Source organism: Haliotis rubra, unplaced genomic scaffold (assembly GCF_003918875.1).
Source record: "Haliotis rubra isolate DU_JTF1 unplaced genomic scaffold, ASM391887v1 Scf289, whole genome shotgun sequence".
Lineage (NCBI taxonomy): Eukaryota > Metazoa > Mollusca > Gastropoda > Lepetellida > Haliotidae > Haliotis > Haliotis rubra.
In genome coordinates, this window is record NW_025766956.1 from 463,399 (window position 1) to 478,279 (window position 14,881).

General features: G+C 37.3%; 1 protein-coding gene and 1 long non-coding RNA gene across 3 annotated transcripts in view; one reads left to right on the forward strand and one right to left on the reverse strand.

Moving 5' to 3' along the window:
• LOC124281756 (intersectin-1-like) overlaps nt 1-14,881 on the reverse strand; it is an 80,957-nt gene that overhangs the window by 8,798 nt on the left and 57,278 nt on the right. Inside the window, 7 exon segments of the mRNA XM_046717729.1 lie at nt 240-311; nt 1,246-1,413; nt 1,994-2,092; nt 2,554-2,661; nt 3,089-3,164; nt 3,893-3,999; nt 4,283-4,368. Of these exon segments, the coding sequence (XP_046573685.1) occupies nt 240-311; nt 1,246-1,413; nt 1,994-2,092; nt 2,554-2,661; nt 3,089-3,164; nt 3,893-3,999; nt 4,283-4,368 (716 nt within the window).
• On the forward strand, nt 9,396-10,094 carry LOC124281733. 2 transcript variants are annotated; one of them, XR_006899968.1, is made up of 3 exons: nt 9,396-9,453; nt 9,514-9,631; nt 9,812-10,094. It is a non-coding gene; the product is annotated as an uncharacterized LOC124281733 (long non-coding RNA). The 2 variants fall into 2 exon arrangements; XR_006899969.1 differs by lacking the exon at nt 9,396-9,453 and adding an exon at nt 9,460-9,483 and having other exon boundaries at nt 9,542-9,631.

The following is a 14,881-nucleotide window of genomic DNA, read 5'->3' on the forward strand; positions in this document are numbered from 1 at the left end:
TATATTGAGTATTTCCCTGAAGATGAACATTAGATTAGCAAGAGCGTTCTCAGTCCCACAATGAAACAGGGTAAGGGATGTCTTTACAATAGATTGCATGGTGTTTTCAACTTCACAAAGCTCTTCTCTAAACCCACAGTCTGAATGTAGGACAGTTGAAGGAAAACAGGCCAAAAGCAGACTTTGCCATATGAAAGAATTCTAATCAATATTTGTAATTTGATTTTCCAAGAACTTACTTTGTAAAGGACACCAGAGTGTAGAAGTCTTCTTCTTCCTAGGCAGTTAGTAACTCCATTAAATATTATTCTCTGAAAGAAAACAGAAGATCTTTGACACAGAATCCCTGATAGGGGATAATTCAAAATCCTGACACATAATTCACGTTCTGACCTTTTCTCCCACACCGGCTCCACACATTGGACAAGTACACACCATTAGAACCCATCACTGGAGTAGGGGGAGCTGTCATTCCCTTATTTACTACTCAAATTTTGATAGGTGTAGAGATACCAACAATGAGTTTGAACAGGGATTTTGGTAGGCCAATGTATTTGATGGTCCTTGGGACTTTTGAATGAAGATGATAAATGTGGGGGTTCTAAGTATTAATATGGTGGGTCCAAGGTGACCACTGGACCAACAACAAATATACTACAAACTGTGTGATGCCTTATGTTTAATAAATTCCAGTATGCCCATGTTTAATAAATTCCAGTACCCCCATCAAATGTTGCACAGTAGATATTCATGTTCATTTTAAAGAAACCTAACACAGATAAAAATGATATGATGGATAGTGTTAGCAATGTGATTAACCAACACTGTAAACCTGGAATCACAATTTGATGTCTATATAAATATGTGGAACAAGTATAAAAGAGTGAGTGAGTGAGTGAGTATGGTTTTACGCCGCTTTTTAGCAATATTCCAGCAATATCACGGCGGGGGACACCAGAAATGGGCTTCACACATTGTACCCATGTGGGGAATCGAACCCGGGTCTTCGGCGTGACGAGCTAACGCTTTAACCACTAGGCCACCCCACCGCCCCACAAGTATAAAAGATCCACTGGGGACTTGTTTTAGGCATGCCATCATATCCAACAGGGAGGATCCATGCTCATGATGTTTATCACTGAAGTGTCTAGTCCAGGAGTGATATTTGACAAAATACTATCATATAGTTTGAATATTGCTAAGTGCAGTGTTAAACAACAAACAAACAAAAATGTCCCCACTCACCTCAGACAGACCATCACACTGGACATGATTCTGTAACCATTCCAACCTCTCAGAGTTTTCCTTCTCCCGAACCCCTTCATTGACCTGACTGCACAACTCCTCTGCCTTGGCGAGAGCATCCACTAGATTCTGGTGGTCAGGGTGCTCAGGAGGGGTGTATTTTAAGATCTGTATGAATACAAACATATATTTCATAACTTACATGGTTATGACCTAAGGTAAAACTATGATGGACTACTTTGTTCTGCTTCAGTCAAATTCACCAACATCTGTGTCAAAACTGTACAAACAATAAATGCTGTTTTGTCTTATTTAGTTTTCATTACCATTGTTGCCTTGATAACCCACAGACATGGCGGAGGCTTTATGGCAGAGGGTTACACTTGGTATGGGTAGGAAGCACAGGGCTTCATTACATCACATAACCATTGCATTATGTATTAATTTACCAACAAGAATAGACAAAATATTCATAGATTCAATGCTGTAATGGTGTCATTTAGGGTGAGTAAGAAACAGAATACTGCACTCCTGCCCATCAGATACCATATATCTTACAACTCGATTTAAAACTTGTCACTTTTGCTTGTTACCTTTTAAAACAACTTGTAACTTTAATTTTGCTTTCAGATACATTATGAAACAAGTTGTATGGTATTATTCACCAGACACTCTATTTGGCCTGATCAGTCAACACCTTAACCACCAGGTAACCCAAACTATTAAAATCTATGGTAGGTGCACTTACCTCCTTGATCATGAGGGGGTATTTGGTTATTCTCTGCATAGGCTTTAACAGGAAGCTACTGAGAGGCATGTTCTTTGTCCTGGGATCATGTAGACACCTCTGAAGACAAAAGTGAAGGAAAGTCAGATATTGAGTACTACAGCTAACCTTCCCAACAGGAATCAATGAGACAAATCATAGTAGCACCACAATAATCATAGGCACATATTCAAGCATGGCAATTAGGTTCATTTGTAGGATAGGACCCAGATTTGTGTTTGACACAAGACTTAAGATGAGAAACACTGTAATGATGCAGATTTTGCATGGCAACTTTAAACCATTTGGTGAAACTCAGGAGCATAGGCTTTGTGCTGACAAACATTGAAACAAATTCAAGGCATACTAGTACACAGACCCTCAACCCCTGAGTTTCTGCCATACCAGTGAAAGCAATTCTGCTTTCCAATACTCTTAGAAGTGTTTTATGTAAATATTACTCTGCTCAGCATTGCCCCCAGTACCATAATGTATTGTATGCATCACATGTCAAGATATGGAGATGTGTCTCCTGATGTCACCTTGTGAGTCTCCACAAATTCAGGGCTCTGTTCCGTCTTCCTCTGTATGAGAGCGGCTGCAGACAGCTGGCAGCTGCAGAATCGGACGTAGACGGTCATGTGGGGAAGCTGAAACACACACAGCATCACAGCTCATGCCATGTTGATTTACCCAGTGCCTTACATGTAATGGCAAAATGAGGTACCAGGGTAATGGTCAATTGAAATTAACAATGTGTTGTGAAACATGACTTGAACAATTTGGGAAGGAAAGTCTTAGATGATTGTTATGAAATTTTCAAATTTATCATGACCTCAAGTGAATTTCACTTTGCTTTCCTCAGAATTAAAAGTGAAATTAGTTCGTTGTTTTTTTTCTCTGAGCTTATAGTGAATTTACCAGGATTTATTTCTCACTGATGATTGTGAACTTACTGTATTTTCCTCCAACCTTACAGTGGATTTAACATAATTGTTGTTATTGCCTGTAGTAAAACATTTTTATAATGTACCATTGATTTACACAGTTGTATGGATTAGCACCTTTAAAACTTACATTTTCACACAGGATATCCCCTATCATTGAGATGGGTTTGCCTTTCCCTGACATCTTCTTCCGAACCTTCAAACCACTGCAACAACATATTGCACATCATCAAACGATGAAGCAAATCAGATCAATTAATTCATGAAGTCTATTTGTCTATATTCCTAAGGCATTCTCTTCAATATTTCTCACCAGTCAATCTCTCAGGCTTTGCTGCAGTTTGAAACACAACTATTAAGTGACGTCCTCAGTCCTACAGAAAAAGGTGATACAAACATGGCTTTGTAGTTCACCCGATTTATTAAGTTACTGTTTTGTTTTACTTCAGTCTGATTTTTGTAAAATATCTAAGGTTTGCTTTTCAGTATCCTGAAATCATAAAAAGGTATGAGGTTACCACTAGACTGATCTGTATAGGAGGTTTCACCAAAAATTATACAAAGGTTTTCAAATATGATCAGGAAATCTCGAGATGGTATGTGGATCAAACATTAAAATAAGGGAATTCAGAATCTATGAAGATATTGTTAAGAAAAGACATGACTGCATTTTACAAAAATAAAAATAATTTTTGGGGGGCAAACTTCACTCATAAAGTAAGAATACAAGCGATGGAAGTAGATTGAGCAGAGTCTGAAACCACCTTGCCACCTTTCATCATACATACATTGCTATCACACCCTACATCATGTTTGTAGCTGGGGACTTACTTCAGTAGCTTCATATTACATAAAGTAAGAATACAAGAGATGGAAGTAGGTGGTACAGAGGCTGCTATCACACCCTACATCATGTTTGTAGCTGGGGACTTACTTCAGTAGCTTCATATTACAGACTATCAGTTCACTCCAGTTGACGAAGACGTTGTGTAGCTCCTCCTCTGTCAGAACCTTGGCGTTCCGCAGTGGCTGGATGAAAGCCTGCAGCAAATAAATAAATTGAAAGTGATTCCATACCATTTAATTGGCTGGCTGAGTTTAAAATATAGACAGCCCTTGAGTTATGTTCCCAAAACAAAATGTATTGAAAAGTCTTTCAGTTAAGCTCTGACAACATGACATTGAATTGATCGTATTGTTAGAGTCTGGATCCAAACATGACAGACAGAATGGAAAGAAAGAAGGTGGTGGAGAACAATACTGTCCGACATAGCTTGCACACAAAAGACTTTCCAGACTGGAGTGTCTGTGATTTCATACTAACCTCGGACACGATGGACATGTCCGCCATGTACGACTCCTCTGTGCTGATCAGCTCATTGATGTAGTTCTGTCGGTGCTTGTCCTCAGCTGAAACAAAACAATCAGAATCAGGAGCAGATAGATATAGCTGTAACAGAGCAGTCAATGATAGAAGCTGTCAGATATAGCTCTAACAGTCAATGATTGTAGCTGTCAGATATAGCCATAACAGAACAGTCAACTTTAGTAGCTGTCACGTATAGCCACAACAGAACAGTCAATGATAGTAGCTGTCAGATATAGCTGTAACAGAGCAGTCAATGATAGCAGCTGTCAGATATAGCTATACCAGAACAGTCAATGATAGTAGCTGTCAGATATAGCTATACCAGAACAGTCAATAATAGTAGCTGTCATACATAGCTATACCAGAACAGTCAATAATAGTAGCTGTCATACATAGCTAAACCAGAACAGTCAATAATAGTAGCTGTCATACATAGCTATACCAGAACAGTCAATGATAGTAGCTGTCAGATATAGCTATACCAGAACGGTCAATGATAGTAGCTGTCAGATATAGCTATACCAGAACAGTCAATAATAGTAGCTGTCAAACATACCTATACCAGAAGTCAATGGTAGTAGCTATCAGATATAGCTATACCAGAACAGTCAATAAAAGTAGCTGTCATACATAGCTATACCAGAACAGTCAATGATAGTAGCTGTCAGAGATAGCTATAACAGAACAGTCGATGATAGTAGCTGTCAGATATAGCTATACCAGAACAGTCAATAATAGTAGCTGTCAGATATAGCTACCGGTATACCAGAACAGTCAATGATAGTAGCTGTCAGATATAGCTACCGGTATACCAGAACAGTCAATGATAGTAGCTGTCAGATATAGCTACCGGTATACCAGAACAGTCAATGATAGTAGCTGTCAGATAAAGCTACCGGTATACCAGAACAGTCAATAATAGTAGCTGTCATAGATAAAACAGTCAATACATTCAATCTCAGCTGTTAGTTGAAACAGAAAGTTCACAGCCAGGAGCTGTTATCACAAGGACTATGTGTGGTATTATGCATCCTATATAGGTTATACATGAGTTTGAGGCCAGTGGTATGAAAGATAAACAGGGATGCATAATCCACATATACCCCTGGAGATACTTCCACTAAGAATTTATGTAGACAACATATTTAATAAGAAACTGAAAACACCTGTTCTCTTGAGCTGAGGTTAACTTATCCTCTGCTTTGTTACTTTCATTGACTTGTAAGCAACATGAAGCGTTTTACTACATTGCAGGGTAAAATCTGAAATCTGTATGCATCCCGTTTCCTCTATGGCAGGGTGTTAAAGACTTCTTCTCAAAAACTTATTTTCTTCTCAGGCGGGCTACATAGTATTTTATCAGGTGAACCAATCAACATTCTGACATGAGAGGTAAGATAACTCACTGTAACATAACCTTCAATTTCAGCCATTATATGTAAAGGCACAGCAAGCAGCTGACAGATATGGCTGTCATTGATCAGTGTGTCAGAAGCTGTTGGATACAGCCATAACATTCAGCTATTAGATATAACACAACATTCACTGCAAAGAGATGTTGGACAACAAAATATTCAATGTCTAGACCTGAATCTCAGAGGACTGTTTTGTTCTTAAATACACAATGGCATTTTGAAAGTGGTCAAATGTAACAAATGTTATATTTGGTTTTACACTTTCTCAGTAAAGTACAGATTCTAGTATGTTTTGGGTTGAGTCCCATATGGGATTCAAACCCACACTCTCAGAGTAGGGCACCTAATTGCCAGTACAGTGTGGGTTCAAATCCTGGAAGAAACTGAACCCCCAATGTACTAGAATCTGTACTTTACTGAGAAAGCTGCCCTCAAACATAACATATGTCATATTTTGTTCTTATATGGCTCCATGTAATACTCATTTACACACCAGTAATATTTTGTGCCCATTAACAGAGTTGTTTTCCCTGATTGAAATCATGTTACAGTGACCGAATTCCGTAGATACATCAACTGTTCCTTAAACTGTTCTTGAGCGTGACGTTAAACCCCATTTCACCTCATTACCACACCAATATGCTGGGTGACATCGCTCGGCCCATGCTCTATTGAAGGGGAGCGTAACAGAGCGTAACAGTTGTTTGTAGGTTTATACTGACACTCTCCATCCTCCACACTGATCTTTACTGGGTCAAAGTTATATTGCAGGAAAGTATAATTGAGTGAAACAAACCAATTGTTTGCAAGCTGTCAGTCCCTACCAACGGCTAATGAGCTGAGACCACAGAATTATCTTCACTTGGAAAATACTATATTGAAGCGAGTATTTTCAGGAGAAACCATCAATTGCTTGTTGGGTATGCTAGACTCTCCACCCAATGAGTTAGGCTCACAGAATGATTTTATGTTATTCCCATACCAAAACATCTGACTTAAATAGTCCTAATGCGTTTCTCCATCTGCAAAGCATTTGTATGACGGCGGTCTGTAAACATGACTGTTGAGGTTGCATCAGCCTACCATCTATATCTGTACTAGTATTTGTTGATGTTTATACTTTGGCAAATGTACAGGGCACATCCTGTATTCTGAAGCACTCAAAAAATCTTTCAAGCATTTCCTGTCTAATAATTGGGTAAAATATCTTCTGATATTTATTAATTTAACGATATGTGTAAATCATGTCATGAATACTTGTAGCTTCAGCCTGCCATCTGTGTCTATACTAGTATTCATCGATGTTTATACTTAGGAAAATGTACAGAGGACATCCTGTACACTGAATCAAAATATCTTTCAAGCATTTCATGTCATATAATTGGGTATAATATCTTCTGATATTTATTGAGTTAATGATACGTGGAAATCATGTCATGAATAGCTTCAGCCTGTCATCTGTATCTATACTAGCATTCATTTATGTTTATACTCTAGAAAATGTACGAGGCATATCCTGTATTCTGAACCACTCAAAAAATCTTTCATGTCATATAATTAGGTATAATATCTTCTGGTATTTATTAAGTTAACAATATGCGTAAATATTGTCTTGAATAGCTTCTTCCTGTCTTCTGTACTGGTACTAATGTTTTCATTAAGTGAGTGAGTGAGTTCAGTTTTACGCGGCACTCAGCAATATTCCAGCTATATGGTGGAGTGTTTTCATTGATGCTTATATTTGGAAAATTTGGAAAATGTATGCAAAACATCCTATGCACTGTATTACATGAAGTGGAAATAAATATATAAATTTAAAAAAATTATTGTTGAGGGTTCCTTGTCGTACACCTCATGTTAAAAGTTGGAGAATTAGGTGGTCACCAGATTCCAGCAGTGCAAGTACAAGACCTAGAGAACCCTATGACTTCAGTGGAGTGTTGATTGTTGTAACTCTACAAATGCTTTGTGGATCAATGGGGTTACTGCTGGTATACTGCTCGTAAGTGCTGCTGATGGTTCAAGCCTAATCACCTTCATCGTATGACATTTCCTACTTTACTATTCTGATTACCATTTGTAAGTATCGTTTAACTAGCAAGCCTAGTGCTTGCTAAACACTTGAATAGCTGACGAAGCACTTTATACATATAAGTCTTGAATGTGAAATAGTGCTGAGTATCAGTTTGCATATCATCATTTATTATCTATGGTTTGAGATTTCTTTAACAAATCAATTGGTGTTTCTATTCAGCACTAATGTTTTGTTTACCTTGCTGAAATTTTGTGATAGAGAAATTATTGTGATCTGAATTTAAAAATCTTGTTCATCAATAAATCAAGGATTAGTATATTGATGTGAAAAGTGAATACTTATACAATCATTCTTGCAATGAATCAGTAATGGTCATTGCAGTGGCATCACGAGTTTCCGTCCTTTTCATCAAAATATGTTACCAAATTAAATCTGCCACGAAGTGGGAGGGGGATATAGGTTTCAGCTTCGTCCATCCGAGATGATGGGGTCAGATTTTCTCCAAAACCGTTATAGATAGGGTAACCAAATGAGCTATATGTTTTCAGTGTTGTGGTGGAGTTAAAAAAATAGGAACCATATAGGAACAGAACACTGTGATGGGGGATATTGATGACCATGTCTTCTTGTTTGATTTAAATTACACATGTCACTACTACTACTACTACTACTACTACTACTACTACTACTACTACTACTACTACGGTGTAAGTAATCATAGGTGATGGAGGAACACGATGTCTATCTATAAAACTGTCATGTACTGATGATGTGTCTAACCAGAATCGCAGTGTTTCTTGTTTTGCAAGATATTTCTGTGCCGTTGTATTTCCATCTTATTGTACATGGTCCACAGATGCCCTTGTCACCCTGGTTTTTTTTTTTTCAAAAGCATACATTTAGATGCATATGTATGTTGTCAAATTAATGTGATTATCATGCATATCATGCACCATAATATATTCACACCCTTGGCATCCATGTCCACGGGGTTACAGTAATAACACAGACACTCCAGCTTTGCATAATGATTGTTTATTCTGATAATCCCTATGAACATGTCATCATCTGTCAGCGGTACTGAGTATTATCATGCAGTATGTGGGGCAGGCTGGCTACAGTGTGGTACACACATCCACATACACATATGATGGGAAGAGGATGGGAGCAGAGGACAGAGGGCATGGAAGGAGGGACATAGGAGAAGGAAAACATCTCGCAACAGAGGATATGGGCCAAAACGTAGGAAATGGGACATATTGTGATATAGAGAGAGCCTGGGACATATGGCAGAGGACATGGGAGACAAAATTTCAAAGTCAAAGGATGATTGAATAGATGACATGGGACAAAAGATGAGGGATAACAAAAAAAAGGGCATGGGACAGTAGACGTAAGATAAGTGACACAGGGATAACACATAGGACGGGACAAAAATCATTGGATGTAGGACATGTCCCACAGCATGGGACAGAGAACAGGGACACTAGACACTAGACATAGACAAGGACACTAGATATTAACATGGGACAAGGCGGGACATACAGGTACATTAAACATGGGACACGGTCACTACAAACAGGACATGTGACAGTGGGTTTCTACACACGATATGTGGACATTAGAGCTCTTCATAGACTGGATTATTGAGACTGGATATTGTAGACAGAAAACAGGTGAGGCTGGACACTGTAGACAGAGGACAGGTGAAACAGGACATTGTAGATAGAGGACAGGTGAGGCTGGACACTAGACAGAGGACAGGTGAAACTGGACATTGTAGATAGAGGACAGGTGAGACTGGACACTGTAGACAGAGGACAGGTGAAACAGGACATTGTAGATAGAGGACAGGTGAGGCTGGAGATTGCAAACAGAGGACAGGTGAGGCTGGACACTGTAGACAGAGGACAGGTGAGGCTGGAGATTGCAAACAGAGGACAGGTGAGGCTGGACACTATATATAGAGGACATGTGAAACAGGACATTGTAGATAGAGGACAGGTGAGGCTGGACACTGTATACAGAGGACAGGTGAGACAGGACATTGTAGATAGAGGACAGGTGAGACAGGACACTATAGACAGAGGACAGGTGAAACAGGACACTGTAGACAGAGGACTAGGGAGGAAGGACATGTACCCCAGTAACTGCAAGGGAACATCAAGACAATGCCATAACTGATGAAAGCCATGCTTGACAGTTCGCGCTGATAACAACATGGATGCTACAGCAGCTGTTGGCTAAACACATGTGGACTAACAGTGATAAAACTGACACTATCAGTATGGTAGGAAGGCAGGGATCACTGGGTCTAACAGGACACACACAGTCAATCAGTTAAAATATCCCTATTCTGTCATACAATAGACAAGAGGATAAAATCAAACTCAATACTATTGTCCAAACATTCGGAACTTAACAGGTTCATCAATATGACTTTCATTCAATCAATGATGAAGAAACAAAATGTAAGCTATAGAATACAAAAAAGTTTGCTATCAAATATTTTATTTCTTATTGTGATACGTGAACTTTGAATAAACAATAACCCTATCAAGACACCTTGGTTTGGTAGTACAATAAGTTCATGTAACATAACAACTACACAGAGAATATATTTCAGATGCGGCTCAACTTGATCACTTGAACAATGAATAACTTAGGACATCAACTATATAATTTGACTTTTGTAAAGTCTGAATTCCATATCTAAAATGGTAGTGTAAGGACATATACACAGGATTTGATATTTGACTTTTGAACTGTTTTCATAAAAGCAGCATGTGAAGTCGCTTACATTCAGAGTTTAAATAGGTTGTGTATTTCCGCCAGGTCCTTCCTGGTCACTAAACTTAGCATTTGATTGATGGCTGACAGTTTCAGCGACAGAACCTCAGTGGTATGACTTTAATAAATCAAATGATTAATTACCAGCCTGATTACAGTATATTCTGATATATATTCTGATGTATAAGAGTAAAAGGCAGAAGTTTTGTGTTTCTACCATAAGCATACTTACATCACAAAATCAGGTGCTATAGATGCATCCTTGCTAATTATCTTACAAACATGCACTTGCATCATATTCTTCTCATACCATGGAATAATCAGGTCAATATGCACACAGTTATTCACATTTTTTAAGTAACTATTTGTTCTCAACATCAAATATTATTAAAACATAATCAATGGAAACTGAGAGGATCCAGGCATAGCATGACTATTTTAACCCTACAATAAGGCCTATAAGGTGTGGAAAGGTGGCACAAATTCTTATTCATCTCCTCTCAATTGTAACTCCATGTAAATCATTGCAGGATGTTATACTTATAATAAGGGGTATTATACACATAGTAAGGGTTATGATTATAAGCACCGACAGTTTGTATTTCAGAGAACGTGGAATGGAAAAAGAAAAGAAATGTGTATGATAAGTAGAATAGAATGGCCATGGTATAACATGCCGAGTTCCTGCCTATAGTTGATCAGGAGGAAGCAGTGGGCCCAAGGAGGAAATAGACACTACAGCAGCAGGCGGAATGTCAAGAATGGAGTGGCGTTCCAGCAGCTGAGATTAAACATTGTAATGTTGGTTTGGCTCAATTCAACTACTAAATATATGTTTGGGAGGAGACACAATACCAGTGTTTAATCTTAGGGATGAAAATCAAGGGGCCCTATTCATAACCTTTATGTTAAAATTATAGGGTTTAGGATTGCTTGGAATCAGTTACTAAACAAATGTCAAGTACCCTAGGACACGATAGCTGTAACTTTGAACATTGAATACACTTAATAATGATTCATGTCTGAATTAATAATTGTCATATTCATCCTGTTCATAAATTAAAGATAATATTAGCAGTGATTTGGCCATTCAACATACATCCTGTCCATTGTAAATACATCTTGGTCAGCATAATTCCTATCAAAATTGGCAAAAGAGATTGCATCAGTAGAGCTGGTGAGTGTGACCCAAGTGTGCCTGATGATGGAGAGAAAATGAAAACTGTTGCATAGAGGGACCTACCCATGTTGGTTGCGAGAGCAGCCTGGTCCTACACACACTAGTGGCTGACTGACAGTCTCTGTGAAGGCTGCTACTGCTGTACTTTGGAAGTAACTACTTGAGCTCCCGCTATAATCTGACCCATATCAGTGTCATAAGGACATTGTAAATAGTCATAAATACAGCTCCTTTCACACAGCCTGTATGCCTCCCAATAAACCGTTCAATATCTTACACAATTGTTGGTAACAGATAACCTTTTATACTTCAATTATAAAGAGGAAAATCTGAAATAGTTATTCAAGAGGAAATAAACTTTTTATTCAATATGTTATCTGGATTTACTTCCAGACGTCCTTTGAAACAAGCAATGTTAGCTTGTTAACGATTAATGAACTTTATTTGTGAAATAGAAGTAACATATCTGGATATATGACAACAGAGGTGACTGATTAAGAAGAAGGGAATCACAACACTGTTATTGAATGTGTTTTATACCACAATAATTTAACTTGCTGTAAAATGTCTGAAACACATTTCAAAATGCCCAGCAGAAACTATTAAATTTAAACATACAACTCTAGAACCATTAAATAACACAAATATGACATATAGAATCTCAAATGGTGTCCTTTAAGATGAAAAAACTTGATTCACTCCATGGTTTCATATAGTATTGCAGACATCTGAGCCGGAGCTGTAGACGGCAAAGGTTCAATAATTGCTCCATAATTGCCTCATTATACTAACAGCCTAATCATCACAGAATGTGGACTGAAAATATGTTGGAAACTGCAAGGCTTACAACATTGTGTATACTCATGTGTGCTGCATCTGTATATCCTCTGTCGTAAAGAACACATTTTATACCCACTGTTCACTATAGATTTGTCTGCTTCAGGAGAAAAATTGCTAATTGTTAGTTGTCTATTTTTCTTGGACTGGTGGTAGCATACTGCCTACAGCATGCCTTCAGTCTTTCATATACTAGAGTGTAGGGTAAAGAAACCTGTCTCCTTAGTAACATAACCCCAAACATATTTTAATGAAGTAATATGTACCAAAGTTTTGTAATAAACATGATAAACATGTTGCAATCATTTATCAAAAATACATTTACTTAAGAGTTTCCAATAATACTATCGTGAATGCCCTTGATAAATGTACTCTTATACTGATTTTGATTCTATACTCAAGAAAAACAAAATGTCAATATAAATTTAAAAGAAAGAATTTAAAAAAAAAAAAATTCTCATGTGAAAATAATAATCAAGTTGTTCCATGTGAACATTGATTAACGACAACCTACTAGCCCCACCTACCATTGAACAAGAGCCAGTTCCCAGCCATCACATACAGGACATCTACAGATAGTGAGCCTATCTACACATACACAGTGAAGACTTTCTCACTGATTTCTAAACATCATCCAGTCAACCAAGCATTACATTTTGATTGCAGTCCCCTCTATATACAGCCTGTACTACTGGACCTTGAAACAGCCTACAGCTCTAGGGCTTCACTGTAGCCTCTCTGATCATGTGGGACCTCACTATTACAACTCTCAGCTGATGTAGGATGTAGGATGTTACTATCACCTCACTGCTGAATCACTGTATATTCATCATAAAATCTCATGCACTAGACTTTAAAATATGTATAAATAACATGCATTTATCTGGAGTAGTCAAGCTTATGTACAATATTTCTCAAATTGTGAGAATTGTAGAAATGGGTTTTAAAACTGAAAAATACAACTTGATCATAATATCTATCAATGTATCTGCAACAAAATGTCACATAGATGTTTTAAACAAAAATACAACCATCTTAACAAAGTGCAACACGTAACAACTTTATTGTCCAACAAAACAATCTCATGAATCAAATATATGTCGAGACACAATAATAACATAATACACAATCTATATATACCTAACTCCCTACAAGAACTTTAATCATCTGTAAGTGGTAAGTACTGATGTGATTAACTATCAAAACATCACTTAGATTTTGATCTAGCTATGTAAAATACATGTGTAAATGAACTATGTGTAAAAGGTAAAAGTTAGCCAGGTATCATGGAAACAATGTGTTGCCTTGCCAAGGTGAAAAACGCAATATGAAACTAGACATTGTTATTTCTGCAGTACATGATTAAATGCATGAACATGACTAGCCTACCCGTACTACATACTGGATCGAATAACATCATTAATTCAAGCATTCCATTTCTTTTAAAAAATGTTCATTACATATCAGCAACAACTATAACATATAATGTTGGGAATTGGTGGAAATCCCACAATTGATGATTGCTTCATTACCAACGAACAATCATCGAAAAAAATTGGTTACAATCATTTTTCAGATTTTCCTATTCAGGTTGTTATTGTAGATATGTATAACATGATGCAACTTGCTACTTTAAAGTGATGACTAATATATCATTAAAATAAACATCCCGGAGTCTTCAAAAAATATTCTGTCATGACTTTTCAGTTAGTGAAGTGAGTTTTCTAAGAATTAAACAAGTTTTCAGGCCCTGACAACTTCGAAGATATGTTCCATCATCAAGTGTTTCAAAGACTAACACAGCAGTTCCAAAATCGTTTTTGTTCGATTATGAGAAAATGTGATCGATTGCTTGGTCGTTTGGTCACTTCGACCAATCTTCATTATTTCAATTAATCAGAACACCACTATAATATACTACTCAAAAGAAGATACACACAATATTTCATATGACTATAGTTTACCATATGATAAAACTGGATGTAGGTCTACTTTTTTAGCAGTACTGATAAAATGCAATTATTGCTGAAGCATTCATATCAGTGCCATTTGTGAAATGAGTTAGTTGGCAAGGATGGATCATAACCTCAAAGTTGATATTATTTAAATATTTTAGTCAGGAAAATTTAGCAACACTAAAGCATTGATGAACATGTGTTCAGACATCTAAATATGAATACAATTACCTCCCCTAATGAATTTGATAAAGTGTTTTAATCCAGTAGTTTGATCTTCCTTGTAAACGATCTTCCAGACTGTGATAATTTGTGACCAGATAAACGTTAAGTCAAACAAGA